The sequence below is a fragment of the Suricata suricatta genome, chromosome 1, assembly GCF_006229205.1.
Source record: "Suricata suricatta isolate VVHF042 chromosome 1, meerkat_22Aug2017_6uvM2_HiC, whole genome shotgun sequence".
Lineage (NCBI taxonomy): Eukaryota > Metazoa > Chordata > Mammalia > Carnivora > Herpestidae > Suricata > Suricata suricatta.
The window spans coordinates 109,800,461-109,815,147 of record NC_043700.1 but is presented as its reverse complement, the minus strand read 5'-3'; the positions used below and the strand labels follow the sequence as shown (position 1 = coordinate 109,815,147).

The window sequence follows — 14,687 nt, the reverse complement described above, 5'->3', positions numbered from 1 at the left end:
GTGGCTCATTCAGTTAAGCATCTGACCCTTGGTTTCAGCTCAGGTCATGATCTTGAGGTTCGTAAGTTCGAGCCTCGCTTTGGGCTCTGAGGACAGCACAGAGCCTGCTCTGTCTCCTCTCTTTGTCCCTTCCTCATTCACTCTCTCTCTCTCTCTCAAAAATAAATAAACATTAAAAAAATAACATGTTTTTTCCTCCTCTGCCTGACTTGTTTCACTTAGCATGACACCCTCGAGGTCCATCCACTTTGCTACAAATGGCCATATGTTTGCACTCATAGGTCTAACAGGAGAAACCTAACAGAGGGCCATAGGGAGGGGAAGGGGGAAAGAGAGTTGAGGAGAGAGAGGGACACAAACCATGAGAGACTACTGAATACTGAAAACGAACCATGGACTGAAGAGGGAGGGGGAGGGGTGATGGCCATGGTTGGGGGCGCTTGTGGGGAGAAGCACTGGGTGTTATATGGAAACCAGTTTGACAGTAAACTATTATAAAAAAATATATGTATGTTTTTTAAAAAACAGTTTGCTATAGGCAAAATACTAATAACAGATATCAGAAGAGTATGATATATCAGAGAACTAATGTGCTACAGTCTTTGAAGCTATAGATTATCTCAGAATGTGGCACAGAAAGATGAAAAGATGGAGAGTTCATGCATGAGGGAAGAAATATATAATTCTCCAAGTCCATTTAATAATGTACTTGCATATGCTTTTACTTGACTTTAGGATATAGAGAAAAACTGAGTTAAAACTTGTACTTACAGTAATAATCTTGAAGGAAGTTGCTTTTCATATTGTTTGTTTTCTCCAGTAAAATGGTCCTGAGACTGATAAAGTTTAATCCTGTGTGAACAAGGTTTTTTTTGTTTGTTTGTTTTGTTTTTTTAAGGAAAAGAGAAAGGATGCTTATCAGGTATAGAATAAGTATTTCCTTCCTAAAAGGAGGAGGAAATACAGGAGAATGCATTTACTTAAAGGTTGTTCATTTAACTAGAGTAATGGGGAAAGTAGAAATAAATTAGGGTAAAAAGGAGAACTAGGTCTAAAAGTCAGAATTGATTTGAAAATACATTTCTAGAAACAGCTGAGTTTTAACAGCAAGGCTGATGTGATTAGATGGGCCTGCTTTTTAAATCCTATGTTAACTGTGTTTGATAAAATTTTAGGATATGAAGGATTTTAACACTGGACTAAGAGAGAAAATATGGATGGAACCATGGGTTAATTTCCTTGAAACTCAGCTCAACTTCTCTCCTTGTCAAAACTAGGCTCATCTAAAAAACACCGGAATTGTTTAGCAATTATCTGTGACTTTGAATACATGTCTATGTCTTAAACCTTGGTAAAATGGAGACCGTAATATATTGTCTGTGTTCTAAGAAACTTTTTCTTAAACTAGATTTTGGGAAAATCTCATTTAGAATCATTTCTTAAAGCCCCATGATGGCTTTTGGTTCTAGGAGCATATGATCATCACTCTACCACCACAATTTCAAAACACTTCCCCAAACCTCACACTTTGGGGTAAATCATCATTTATATATCTGACAGACCTAAAATTCTATTGGGAAGTCTCATTCACTAAATTGGAATAGAATGACAATAAAAGTAAACTTTTTCTTTTAAGATTAAGCATGCATTGGGGTCCCTGGTTGGCTCAGTCGGTTAAGCGTCCGGTTTCGGCTCGGGTCATGATCTCATGGTTCATGGGTTCGAGCCCCACATTGGGCTCTGTGCTGACCGCTAGCTCAGAGCCTGGAGCCTGCTTTAGATTCTGTGTCTCCCTCTCTCTCTGACCCTCCCCTGCTCGTGCTGTCTCTCTCTGTCTCAAAAAAAAAAAAAAAAAATTAAGCATGCATTTAAAAAGAAATTTGGTTTACATTTTAAGTTAACATTTGCCTTCCTTTCTATTTAAACACTTAAGATTTAGTATGTTTTCTTTAAGTTTTATATTCTTATGTAAATTGTAAAGTTATATGCTTAGAATTGGAAGAAATCTACTTTAATCCAGCATTTTATAGATTAGAGTTGAGGCCCAAAAAAATTCAGCTTCTTTCTTATGGTTATATAGAGTTAGTGAAGGGATCAAAGAATAATTATGCCTGAATTTGTAGCATTATAGCATTTTTGTTGATTGCTGCTTGCTATGAATTAATACAGACTCCTTCATTACTAAAGGCTTCTGATTCTTTCAGTTCTATGCCAGCTTTCATTCCCTTATCTCAGAGAATTGACAGGTAATATTTCAGCACTTGAATCAGATTTTATTTGGATGCTACTATTGAGTATATTGAAGGTTTTTCTTTAGTTATTCAATGACTTAGCATTAGGGTTGCTAATAGCCAAGTATTAATTTCTTGTTTTTATTATATTCTTTAATCTATCCATTTGGCTATTTACATTGTTCCAAAGTTGCAAATTCATAGTTTCCCCTTGTGCATCAGCACATGAATATGTGGAGAAGGTATAAAAATATTTGTAAAGTGAAAAAAGGGAAAACCTAACCTTTTAAAATGAGATTATTTTCCTACCACTTATAATAGCTTAACCAATCTGAACAGAATCAAATAATTGATGAATTTTAGGATGTGAGGTCTGTTAATGCTCATCTTGCTTATGCTTCCATATTGGTTGTTTCTGGAGCAATAAATCTGAAAGGAAATAACAGTTAATACTATGCAGCAGGCCATTAGTCTTACAGTTTTCTTTTCTTTTTTTTCTTCCAGTCAGATCCATGATTTATCAGTGCTTTATTTTTCAGCATCTGTTTTACATTTTAAAGCTTAAGGTGTCTGCTGGTACATTTTGATGTTCACTTTATGTGCTCAGTGTCTGGAGACTTACATTTCATGTTATATAAAGTGTAGTATAGAAGTTGCAATTGGGGCTCAAACCTTTGAAGTGCTATTTGGCCTTGAGAAGGCATTTACACCTAACAACTATTCCAACTACAAATGCAAAAAGTTCATAGAGTTTAGAAGATGCCAAATGATATTTTTATAACAATGGCTAGAAGCCCTCCCCACCCAGTACTTCTTAAAAATTTCAGTATGTGAAGCTGTACATTTTACTATTTAAATGTGATAACTAGTCCCAAAAGCACCAAGCAAAAATAACTTGAAAATAATATTACAGCTAGAAGACAGTAGCAACAATAACCCCCTTTTGAGAATACACTGGATTTGGTCTAATAATAAAATGAGAATTTGCATTCAGACGTTTAATATCTAAGAGCATACTTATTTCTATTGAGTTTTATTAATAAATATGTTAGTGGTTAATCACAAAGCATGTCTGATATGTACAAGAGTATGAATTTTTGATTCCTTTATTCTTAAAGGGAAATATACACTTGTCTAAATTTAATTCCTCTTTCTAAAACCCATTTCAATCAGGTTTCCCTACTATTTTTCCAGAACTTTGATCACAGTCACCAATTACTCTCAATAGCTAAGTATCCTTGGCTACTACTTAAGACTTTTTCTTAGTTAACTTAGTTTCTGGCATCACATTCTCCTGGGAGTCCTCCTGCTTCATTGGTCCACCTTCTTAATTCCTTTGCTGATTCTTCCTCACCTCCCTGACCTCTTAACATTGGAATATCCCAGACCTTGGTCCAGACCTTGACCTGTTCTCTTTTCTTTTTCATGTTCATTTTCTTGGCTGTTTTATCCAGTTACTTATCTAGCTGCCTACTAGACTTTTTCACTAATATGTTCCAAGGGAAAATATATTTCCCCATCTTTCCCCTAGAATTCTCCTTTTCTATAGTATTTCTCATCTTAATCTGACAGGAATTCTGTTCTCTCAGCTTCATACTATTTTCTCACATATCTTCTCCTTCAGAAAATCATAGTAATTGTACCTTCTGAACATAATATAGAATCATTCTTCTCATCTTTGCCCACTACCACTTTGGTCCTGGTGCCAGCATCTTTAATCAGGAAAGCAGAATTTTCTAACTCATCTCCCTACTTTTGCCCTTGCCCTTCTACCATCTACTTTCAGTTATAGCAGGGAGAGTGATGCAGGTCAGAGTTGTATGACTCCTCTGCTCAGAAATATTACACAGCTTTCGTTTGAGCCACAGTACAAGCCCAGATGCCTACAATGACCTCCCATTATCTTTGTTAGCCTCATATACTCCATATATCTTTGTTCGTCACTCCAGTTGAACCACTGGCTCTTTCCCCAAATAGCTCCATGACTTGGTCTGTAATCCTATTGAAATCTTTTAAATGTTATCTTTTTTGTTTTTTCTTCAAGATGCTTATCATCATTTAATATAGTAAGCATTGTTGAATTGTCTCCCCACATGGAAATCTAAGCATTGTTAAATCAAGATTTTTACGTGTGTGTGGTGATTTTTCACTACTGTATCACTAGCATCTAGAAAAATGACTGGCATAGAGTATTAGCTCAGTCAATTGGTTAATGAATAAACAGAAAGAAACACAGTAGTAAAACATGTAAAATACAAACAGAAGAATCGGGATTTAGAGAATAGGCCTAAGCATCTGTCTTCATTATTGTCAGGGTTATTCCTAGCGAATCACTAAACCACTTTTCTCTATTGATTAGCTCTGTAAATTTAATCAACCTTTATATGCAAAGTTATACTTTAGTTTTTGTGCCACAATTGGCAATAGTTACAATTACTATAGTTCAAAAACTCAGTTAATCAAACGTAAAATAAGTTAGAGCTAGGCTTTTTATGGCCATGGCAGATAACAGAGCTGATAATCAATGAGCATTCTATACAAAATAATGGCCTAATTAAAATGAAGTTTCTGTTTTTTATTTCAGATTGTGAATGCTTGATATTTGGAATTGGCTTTTTTTAGGTTTTAAATTCTAAGAAGGTGGTCACAATCTTTTACATCTGTAGAAACTTCTCTCTGAACTATATCCTATTCCCTATATGCTTTGTTTATAATGAGTTGGCCTAAAATAGTCTCTGAAGGATTAGTTCTCTTACATTATGTGTAACCATTTCCAAATGGTGATTATTGGCATGTGTTTAGCAATTTCAGAGGTTCTGCAGTTTTTAGCTTTTTTAAGAACTTTTATTGATATCACTTAACTTCATTGGATAGCTATGCCAAAAAAAAGAGAAAGAAAACTATGAATATAATACTTAGAAGAACATAACACACAAGAATGATGAAAGACTTCTCTGGAAAATATAGTTTGTTAAAAAATGGTTGTTTAAAACGTTAAGTATGTTTTTCATGGCAGGTGATTTAAATACCCTACCAAATAGTACATTATTGAGAAGCATTTTGAGTAAACCATAAAGCTAACACTGCATCCAAGACTTTTCAACTCTGATTTATATTCCGTTATTATAATGTGACAAGTTTTAATTATAATCTCAAAATTTTACTTGTCTGAGTCATGTTTCCTTTATTGATTAGTCTTGCAATTACATTCAGATCTTCAGATATTGAGTCTGGTGTGTTAAAAGCAACAGTCAAGCTTCAGAGTTTCCTCTTACTACTTTCTAGTTTGTATTTAGTTCAAATCCTTGTTCTTGGAAAGTTATTAATCTTAATTAAAAAGAAGCTTTCAAATTTTGACTCTACCAGTGCAGGGTGACTTAGGAACCTTTCCGAGGTTCAGCTTTTTTCATCTATAAGAGAGATTTTAATGGTATCTATTTTATATGGGTTTTGTGAGGTTCAACTTTTGAAACACCTAGCTACCTGTCTGATATTTTTAAGTTCTTGACTGTAATATTTGTGCCTCAATTTTACAATCCTTTTTTAAAATTTTAGTTAGCAAACAGTTCAATACTGGTTTCAGGAATGTAAGTCAGTGATTCATCACTTACATACAACACCCAGTGCTCATCACAACAGGTGCCCTCCTTAATGCCCATCATCCATCTAGCCCATCTCCCACCCACTTCCCTCCGTCAACCCTTCATTTTTTCTCGGTCATTAGGAGTCTTTTGTGGCTTGTTTCCCTCTCTCCGCTCCCCTGACTCCACCACAGTATGTTCATCTGTTTTCTTTCTTAAATTCCACATATAAGTGAAATTATATGGTATTTGTCTTTCTCTGATTGACTTATTTCACTAAGCATAATACACCCTAGCTCCATGTCATTGCAAATGACAAGACTTCATTTCTTTTTGATGACTGAGTAATATTCCATCGTGTATATATACACCACATCTTTTTATTTATTTTTCTAATTCAAATCAAAGTTAGTTAACATATAGTTTAATAATGATTTCAGGGATAGAATTTAGTGACTCATCCCTTACATAAAACACCTAGTCCTCATCCCAGCAAGTGCCCTCCTTAATGCCCATCACCATTTAGCACATCCCCCTACCCAATATCCTGCCAGCAACCCTCAATTTGTTCTCTATATTTAAGAGTCTAATGGTTTGCCTCCCTCTCTGTTTTTATCTTATTTTCCCATCCCTTCCCTATGTTCATCTGTTTTGTTTCTTAAATTCCATATATGAGTAAAATCATATATTTGTCTTTGACTTACTTAATTTAGCATAATATACTCTAGTTCCATCCACATTATTACAAATGGCAAGATTTCATTCTTTTTGATTGCAGACTAATATTCCAGTGTGTGTGTGTGTGTGTGTGTGTGTACGTGTGTATAATATGTATATATACACATGTATATACATATATATGTGTGTGTATAATATATATATATATATATTATATACACACCATCTCTTCTGTATCTGTTCATCAGTTGATGGACAGTTGAGCTCTTTCCATTATTTGACCATTATCAATACTGCTGCTATAAACATTGGGGTACATATGTCCCTTCGAATAAGCATTTTTTAATCCTTTGGATAAATACCTCATAGGGCAGTTGCTGGGTCTTGGGTAGTTCTATTTTTCATTTTTTGAGGCGCCTTTTTACTGTTTTCCCGAGTGACGGCACTAGTTGCATTCCCACCACTAGTACAGAAGGTTTACTCTTTCTCCAAATGCTTGCCAACATATGTTGTTTCCTGAAATGTTAATTTTAGCCATTCTGACAGGTGTGAAGTGATATTGTGCTTTTGATTTGTATTTCCATGATGATGAGTGATGTTTTAGCCTCTAAAGGACGTGTCTGTTAGCCATCTGGATGTCTTTGGAAAAGTGTCTTCATATCTTCTGCCAATTTCTTAACTGGCTTATTTGTTTTTTGGGTTGAGTTGTTAAGCTTTACATAGATTTTGGATACTAACCTTTTATCAGGATAGGTCCTTTGCAAATATCTTCTGTAGGTTGCCTTTTAGTTTTGTTGATTGTTTCATTTTTTTTAATGTTTATTTATTTTTGAGAGAGAGAGAGGGGTAGAAAGGGTAGAGAGAGAGAGGGAGACACAGAATCTGAAGCATGTTTCAGCCTCTGAGCTCTTCACACAGAGCCCAATGCAGAGCTCGAACTCAAGAACCACAAGATTATGACCTGAGCCAAAGTTGGACACTTAACTGACTGAGCCACCCAATTGTTTCTTTCATTGTGCAGCAGAAGCTTTTTATCTCGATAGTTCATTTTTGCTTTTGTTTCCCTTGCCTTTGGAGACTTGTCTAGTAAGAAGTTGCTATGGTCGAGGTCAAAGAAGTTGCTGCCTGTTTTCTCCTCTAGGATTTTGATAGTTTTCTTACATTTAGGTCTTCCATCTATTTTGAATTTATTTTTGTGTCTGATGTAAGAAAGTGGTACAGTATCAATGCTTCCTGTCTTACATTTATGTCTTAATTTCCATTTTGAATTTATTTGTGTGTCTGGTGTAAGAAAGTGGTCTAGTGTCATTCTTCTACATGTCGCTGTCCAGTTTTCCCAGTGCCATTTATTGAAGAGACTGTCTTTGTTCATTGGATATTCTTCCCTGCTTTGTTGAAGATTAGTTGATCATATCGTTGTGGGTCCATTTCTGGATATTCTGTTCTGTTCCCTTGACCTGTGTGTCTGTTTTGTGCCAGTACTGTACTGTCTTGATCACTACAGCTTTGTAATATAGCTTGAAATCCAGCTTGAAATTGTGATGCCTCCAATTTTGTTTTTCTTTTTCAGGATTGCTTTGGCTTTTTGGGGTCTTTTGTGGTTTCATACAAATTTCAGGCTAGTTCTAGCTCTGCAAAAAATGCTGATGGTATTTTGATAGGCATTGCATTAAATGTGTAGATTGCTTTGGGTAGTGTAGGCATTTTAACAATATTCTTCCAATTCATGAGCATGGAATGCTTTTCCATTACTTTGTGTCACTTCAATTTCTTTCATAATTGTTGTGTAGTTTCAGAGTACAGATCTATTATCTCTTTGGTTTATTCCTAGGTATCTTATTGTTTATGGTGCAAATGGGATCAATTCCTGGATTTCTTTGCTGCTTTGTTATTGGTGTATAGAAATGCAACAGATTTCTACACATTGATTTATATCCTGCGATTTTGCTGAATTCATGTGTTAGTTCTAGGAATTTCTTGGTAGAATCTTTCAGGTTTTCTACATAGACTAGCATGTCATCTGTAAACAGTGAAAGTCTGACTTCTTCCTTGCTGATTTGGATGCCTTTTATTTCTTTTTGTTATCTGATTGAGACTAAGACTTTCAGTACCAGGTTAAATAGTAAAGGTGATAGTGGACATCCTTGTCTTGTTCCTGACCCTCAGGAACTCTCAGTTTTTCCCCATTGAGGATAATATTAACAGTGGGTCTTTCATATATGGCCTTTATGATGTTGAATTATGTTCCATCTATTCCTACTTGGTAGAGGGTTTTTATCAAAATATGATGCTGTATTTTGTCATAGGCTTTTTCTACATCTATTGAGAGAACAATATGTTGTATCATATTAATAAATTGATTTATTTATGATTATTGAACCAGCTCTGTAGCCCAGAAATTAGTCCCATTTGATCATGGTGGATAATTTTTTTAATGTACTTAGCAAATTTGATTTGATAGTTTTTTATTGAGAATTTTTACATCCATGTTCATCAGGGATATTGGCCTGTAATTCTTTTTAGTGGCGTCTTTGTCTGATTTTGGAATCATATAATGCTGGCTTTGTAGGTTGAGTTTGGAAGTTTTCTTCCCATTTCTATTTTTTGGAACGGTTTGATGATAGGTATTAACTCTTCTTTAAATAGCTGGTAGAATTCCCCTGGGAAGCCATCTGACCCTGGACTCTTGTTTGTTGGGAGATTTTTGATTACTGATTTAATTTCTTTGCTGGTTATAGGTCTGTTCAAATTTTCTATTTCTTTCTGTTTCATTTTTGGTAGTTTGTGAGTGTCTAGGAATTTGTCCATTTCTTCCAGATTACCCAGTTTGTTGGCATTTTTTTTTCATAGTATTATCTTATAATTGTTTGTAATACCATGGTGTTGGTTGTCCTCTCTTCTGCCATTTGTGATTTTATCTACCTGGGTCTCTTATCTTCAATAAGTCTGGCAAGGGGTTTATCAATTTTGTGTATTCTTTCAAAGAACATGCTCTTAGTTTCATTGATTTGTTTGGATTTGGTTTTTGTTAATATATCGTTTATTTCTGCTCTAATCTTTACTATTTCCCTTCTTCTCCTGGGTTTAGGCTTTATTTGCTGTTTTCTTTTCTAGCTGCTTTAGGTATATGGTTAGGTTGTATATTTGGGACCTTACTTGCTTCTTGAAATAAGGCCTGAATTTCAGTATGCTTCCCCCTTAGGACTGTCTTTGCTTTATCCCAGAAGTTTTGGACTGTCCTATTTTCATTTTCATTTGTGTCTATATATATATATAGTTTATTTCTTATTTAATTTTCTGTTTAACCCATTCATTTTTTAGTAGGATGTTCTTTATTTTCAGGTATTTGAGGGCTTTGCGATTTTGTCTTGTGGTTAACTTAAAGTTTCATAGCATTATGATCTGAAAATGTGCATGGTATGATATCAGTCTTTTTGTACTTGTTCAGGGCTGATGTGATCTAGTATGTGATCTTTTCTGGAGAGTGTTCCATGTGCACTCAAAAATAATGCATATTCTGCATTAGGATGAAATGTTCTGAATATATCTGTTAAGTCCATCTGGTCCAGTATGTCATTCAAAGCCATTGTTTCCTTGATTTTCTGCTTAGATGATCTGTCCATTGCTGTAAGTGGGGTGTTAAAGCCCTCTACTATTATTGTATTATTATCAATGAGTTTATATATTTGGGTGCTTTCAAGTTGGGGGCATAAATATTTACAATTATTAGATCTTCTTGATGGATAGAACCCTTAATTGCGATATAATCCCCTTCTTCATCTCTTATTACACTGTTTGCTTTAAAATCTAGCTTATCTGATATAAGTATGGGTACTTGGGCTTCCTTTTGATGACCATTAGCATGATAGATGGTTTTCTGTTCCCTTACCTACAATCTTCAGGTGTCTTTAGGTTTAAAATGAGTCTCTTGTAGACAACATATAGATGGATCTTGTCTTTTTATCCATTCTGATACCGTACGTCTTCTGATTGGAGTATTTAGTCCATTTATATTCAGTGTTTATTGAAAGGTATGAATTTAGCTCCATTGTGTTACCTAGATAGAGTTAGTGTTTGTAGTGATGCTCTCTGGTTCTTTGTAGTCTTTATTGCTTTTGGTCTTTTTTTCCTCCAGTCAAAACGTCCTCCTTAAAGTTTCTTGTGGGGCTGGTTTAATGGTCATGAACTCCTTTAGTTTTTATTTGTTTGGGAAACTCTTTATCTCTCCTTCAATTCTGAATGATAGCCTTGCTGGATAAAGAATTTTTGGCTGAATATTTTTCCTAAATGAGGGTAATTAATAGTATTTGTGTAGTGTACTGAGATGATTGAATAAGTAAATATATGTAAAGTGCTTTATGTATGTAAAGTGTAGTGACCAGCCCATAGTGAGCACTATGTGTATTATGTGTTATGAATACTATTTTGTATGCATGTCAATATCTTTCTAGTTCTGTAAAGCTTAATTTTGTGCTACATCACAGTTTTTTTGTATTTAGAGCTTATGTCTGCATTTAACAAGATCCCATACAATCTGTGCTTTTGATAAGAAGCTGTCACACAAATCTGGGATGCTCTGCCTCTTGAATTAATCTGTTATCAATTTGGCAACATGTTTTTTGGGAGGGTTGGGGTAATTAAGACTCAGATCTCTGAACAGTATCTCTTCCTCCAGCTTTCTAGGATTCTCTAATACCCACTTCTCCACATGATCTGTGCACAAGCAAAGTAGACTTTTAGATTAAGGAATGGCTTAGAAATAAAAATAAAAATCTTGTAGATACTTTATATATTAGCATTTTTTTCTATAGAGACTTTATATATTAGTGTTTTTTTCTGTTCTGTTTATTAATTCATTTTTCTGCTGTCCAATCAAATGCTCTTAAAAGAATAAGAGAAATCCTTATCTTTTATACTAGTCTTTCAGTTTTATTTTCTTTGCTTGTTCTTCTGGTATGGATACATCATTCAGTTAACTGTTCTGTTGTATCTGAAAACCTGCATTTCAAAGGACAGTTTTGTATGTTCTTGCTAGTTTCATGCAGTTTCTGAAGAGCTAATAAAGAACAACATCCACAGTGGCCAACCACTTTGCTCAGTTTTGTTTTCCCTATTGTGTAATGGAGAGTAAAAACTAGTTTAGGTAATAAGGTATAATTAGAATATAGAATATAATTAGTTCCAGTAATGGTAAAAGATTCTTTTGAAAGTAATTCCCGAAGATTTCAACGTAGGAGTCACTTTAGAAAACATCTGAAAAGTTATATTTCCATTATTACTGAATTATAATTCGGAAATACTCTTCTTATTACCTCCAGTAAACCATTTTTATTTCACACTAATACTTAAGAGATATGTTATTTCTGTTGTTTCTTGAACTGATTTCAAATGTTATTGAGCATCCCCAGCAACTAAAATGATATTATGTTAAACTCTACTTTCTATTTTCTTATAAGTCATTAAATAGAGGGATTATTTTGTATAATAATCTAGATCAAATGTGTTCTATAACATATTTGTTCTTTGTTGACTAAAACCTTTTAGTTTTTTGTGAGTTATGATAGAGAAGTTGAGGTTTTATCCACATGCAGGAATGTTACTTAGTTCTTTTCTAAAAAATAGTTTATCAGGAGGTAAGATGCTATGCTAGCAAAACAAGGGCTTTCTTTGGTGTCAATTTCTAACTCCACTTGTTGATCATGTAACGTTGAGCAGTTTATCTTCTCTGAGCACCAGTTTTCTTATATTTAAAATTAGAATGTTGTGAGCATTGGCTGAAACTTTATGTATTTCTCATGTTTAGAAAATGCCAATTGTTGTTTCCACACTTACTTTTTCTGTCTCTCTCCCTTTCGCCAAATGGAATGGGCAGCAGATGAAACCCAAAGTAGTTATTACATTTAGTTAGATGATCTCAACATTTAATCCCTTCTGCAGTATCGATAAAAAAAATCTTTAAGCACTGCAGCAGCAATCTCATCATTTATTTTGTACATTGAAACAGAAGCTGCTACTACCACATGTAAATATATAACACATCAAATTACACGTTTTTCTCTTTACAATTTTTCTTTCTTTATAGGATAAAATGAGTTTGAATAGTTTGGAGAATTCTTTTTGCTGTATTATTTGCAAAAATATTTATTATAAGTAAAACGTAATCTTGAACATTCGTAAGGAAATGTCAAAAATATTTGTGTGTGTGTATTTGCGGTTTTACTTCAACAATGCACCTTTTCATTTTTAACGTTTAAAACTGAGCATCATCTTTCCTTTCTAGTGAAACAAAAAGAAAATTTAAAAATGGAATGGGGCACATGGGTGGCTCAGTCAGTTAAGTGTCTGATTTCAGCACAGGTTATTATCTCATGGTTTGTGAGTTCAAGCCCCCCATTGGGCTCTGTGCTGACAGCTTGGAATCTGGAGCCTGCTTCAGATTCTGTGTGTGTGTGTGTGTGTGTGTGTGTGCGTGTGTGTGTGTGTGTCTATCTCTGCCCCTCCTCTGCTCATGCTCTCTCTTCTTTGTCCTTCAAAAAATAAACGCTAAAAAAAAATTTTTTTTAAATAAACACAAAATTATAGTAGAGAATGTCAGTTCCAAATAAGACTCTACAGATTCTACTGGTTCTCCCACTGAGTGGCAGGCTCAGGTAATTAGAATTTTATTTTTAAAGTGTCATGTTAAACTGCAGGAGTATTTGTTAAACATCACAAACATGCCAAAGGAGAAGGCATGTTAGGAAATGACAAATGTTTTATTTTACCAACCCAAAATATAAACTCATGTCATAAAAATAAAGTAAATGTTAAAAGTAAGTGTTATGCCTATACAATACACTAGAAATCTCTATGGGTAACTTATTTCATATTTTAGCTATGTGCTTTTTTCCCCCCTTAATAGGAGAGCCTGACAAGGAGCTAAATCCTAAGAAGAAGATTTGGGAGCAGATCCAGCCAGATCTCTGCACTAATGATGAGTGTGTGGCTACATACAAAGGAGTTTCCTTTGAGGTGAAAGGGAAGGGAGTGTGTAGGGCTCAAACTATGACCAACAGTGGAATAAAATAAAATACTCACTGAAATACATTGGAGAAAACTTTAATAACAATAAAAAGAAATATTTGTCACTTGTGCCTAAAATATAACTGGCTTTTTTTGTGTTATTTCTCTTGTAGACTTGACTGGTCTTTTAACCAAGTATATATTGTTTTCAATCAGTTAAAGAAACACTACATTTTTACTTAAGATTTGTACTACTGTATGATGTAGGAAGGAAATTGGCTATGTTTTGTGATGGTTTATTTTTTAGCAGGGATGTTGCTTAGCAGATTATTTTTCTGGACACATTTAGATAACTTGAACTAGATGAACATTTAGTTTCCTATTTGTAGGCACATGGTGCATGAAATTGTAAGCCTTTGGAATTTTAGTATACTGTGCCATTGTATTATACATGTCTTTTTCTTTTCAAAAGTGACAACTTGTAATTTTTGTCAGGCTTATGGTAATATTGAAAATGACCAACTCTTGATTCTAGAGAGCCAACGTCATAAAAGCTAAGAGACGTGGTATTTGAACATTATTGCTCTTGCCTCCCAAAGTAAACAGACCTGTATACTTGAGGTGATTTTTATAAAAGAGTGAAATTTTCAGCTGTGTACTGAACTTTCTTTCCATTTGGCAAAATAATTAGTATTAAATTTCAACTAACTATAAAGAATAAACATTGTGCAGTGTTGCCAGTACACTTTCCAATAAATTGATGTAAAAGTGGCAGTCTAATTTTTTTATTCTAGATGATTGTGAAGATTCTTTGTGTTCCTAATACAAGATTATTTATAGATTATTACCTTTTAGAAGAATAAGATCGATGTATTTTGCTTTTTCATGTGCTGTCACACTATCAATATGTTAAAAGAAATTGTTGCCAAAATTAACATACGTATGTATTAAGGTGTCAGATGCCTATTTTCACTCATCTTACAGATATTGTAGGAACAATGAAAATTAACTTAGGAATTCTGATCTTTTGAATTCACCAGACTTGAGATGATGAGTTGATGATTTGGGCTACCAAAAACAAATCCGTCTGTGGAGGTAGTAGTATAGATACTGTTTGAAAGAAAAATCGTAACACAGTATTTAGCTGCTTATAGTCTCTAATTGGAAGGAGAGGCAAAACAAATTTAAAACAACC

General features: G+C 34.2%; 1 protein-coding gene across 5 annotated transcripts in view; it reads left to right on the top strand.

Annotated features, from left to right (window-relative positions):
* The window catches only part of AIMP1 (aminoacyl tRNA synthetase complex interacting multifunctional protein 1), a 38,594-nt gene extending 24,328 nt beyond the window's left edge, over nucleotides 1-14,266 (top strand). For all 5 annotated transcript variants that reach the window (XM_029942333.1, XM_029942351.1, XM_029942342.1 and 2 more), the window contains one exon: nucleotides 13,392-14,266. In XM_029942333.1, coding sequence (XP_029798193.1) covers nucleotides 13,392-13,558 — 167 coding nt within the window. In that variant the 3' untranslated portion in view covers nucleotides 13,559-14,266. The remainder of the gene's footprint in view (nucleotides 1-13,391) is intronic.
* The last annotated feature ends 421 nt before the right edge of the window (nucleotides 14,267-14,687 follow it).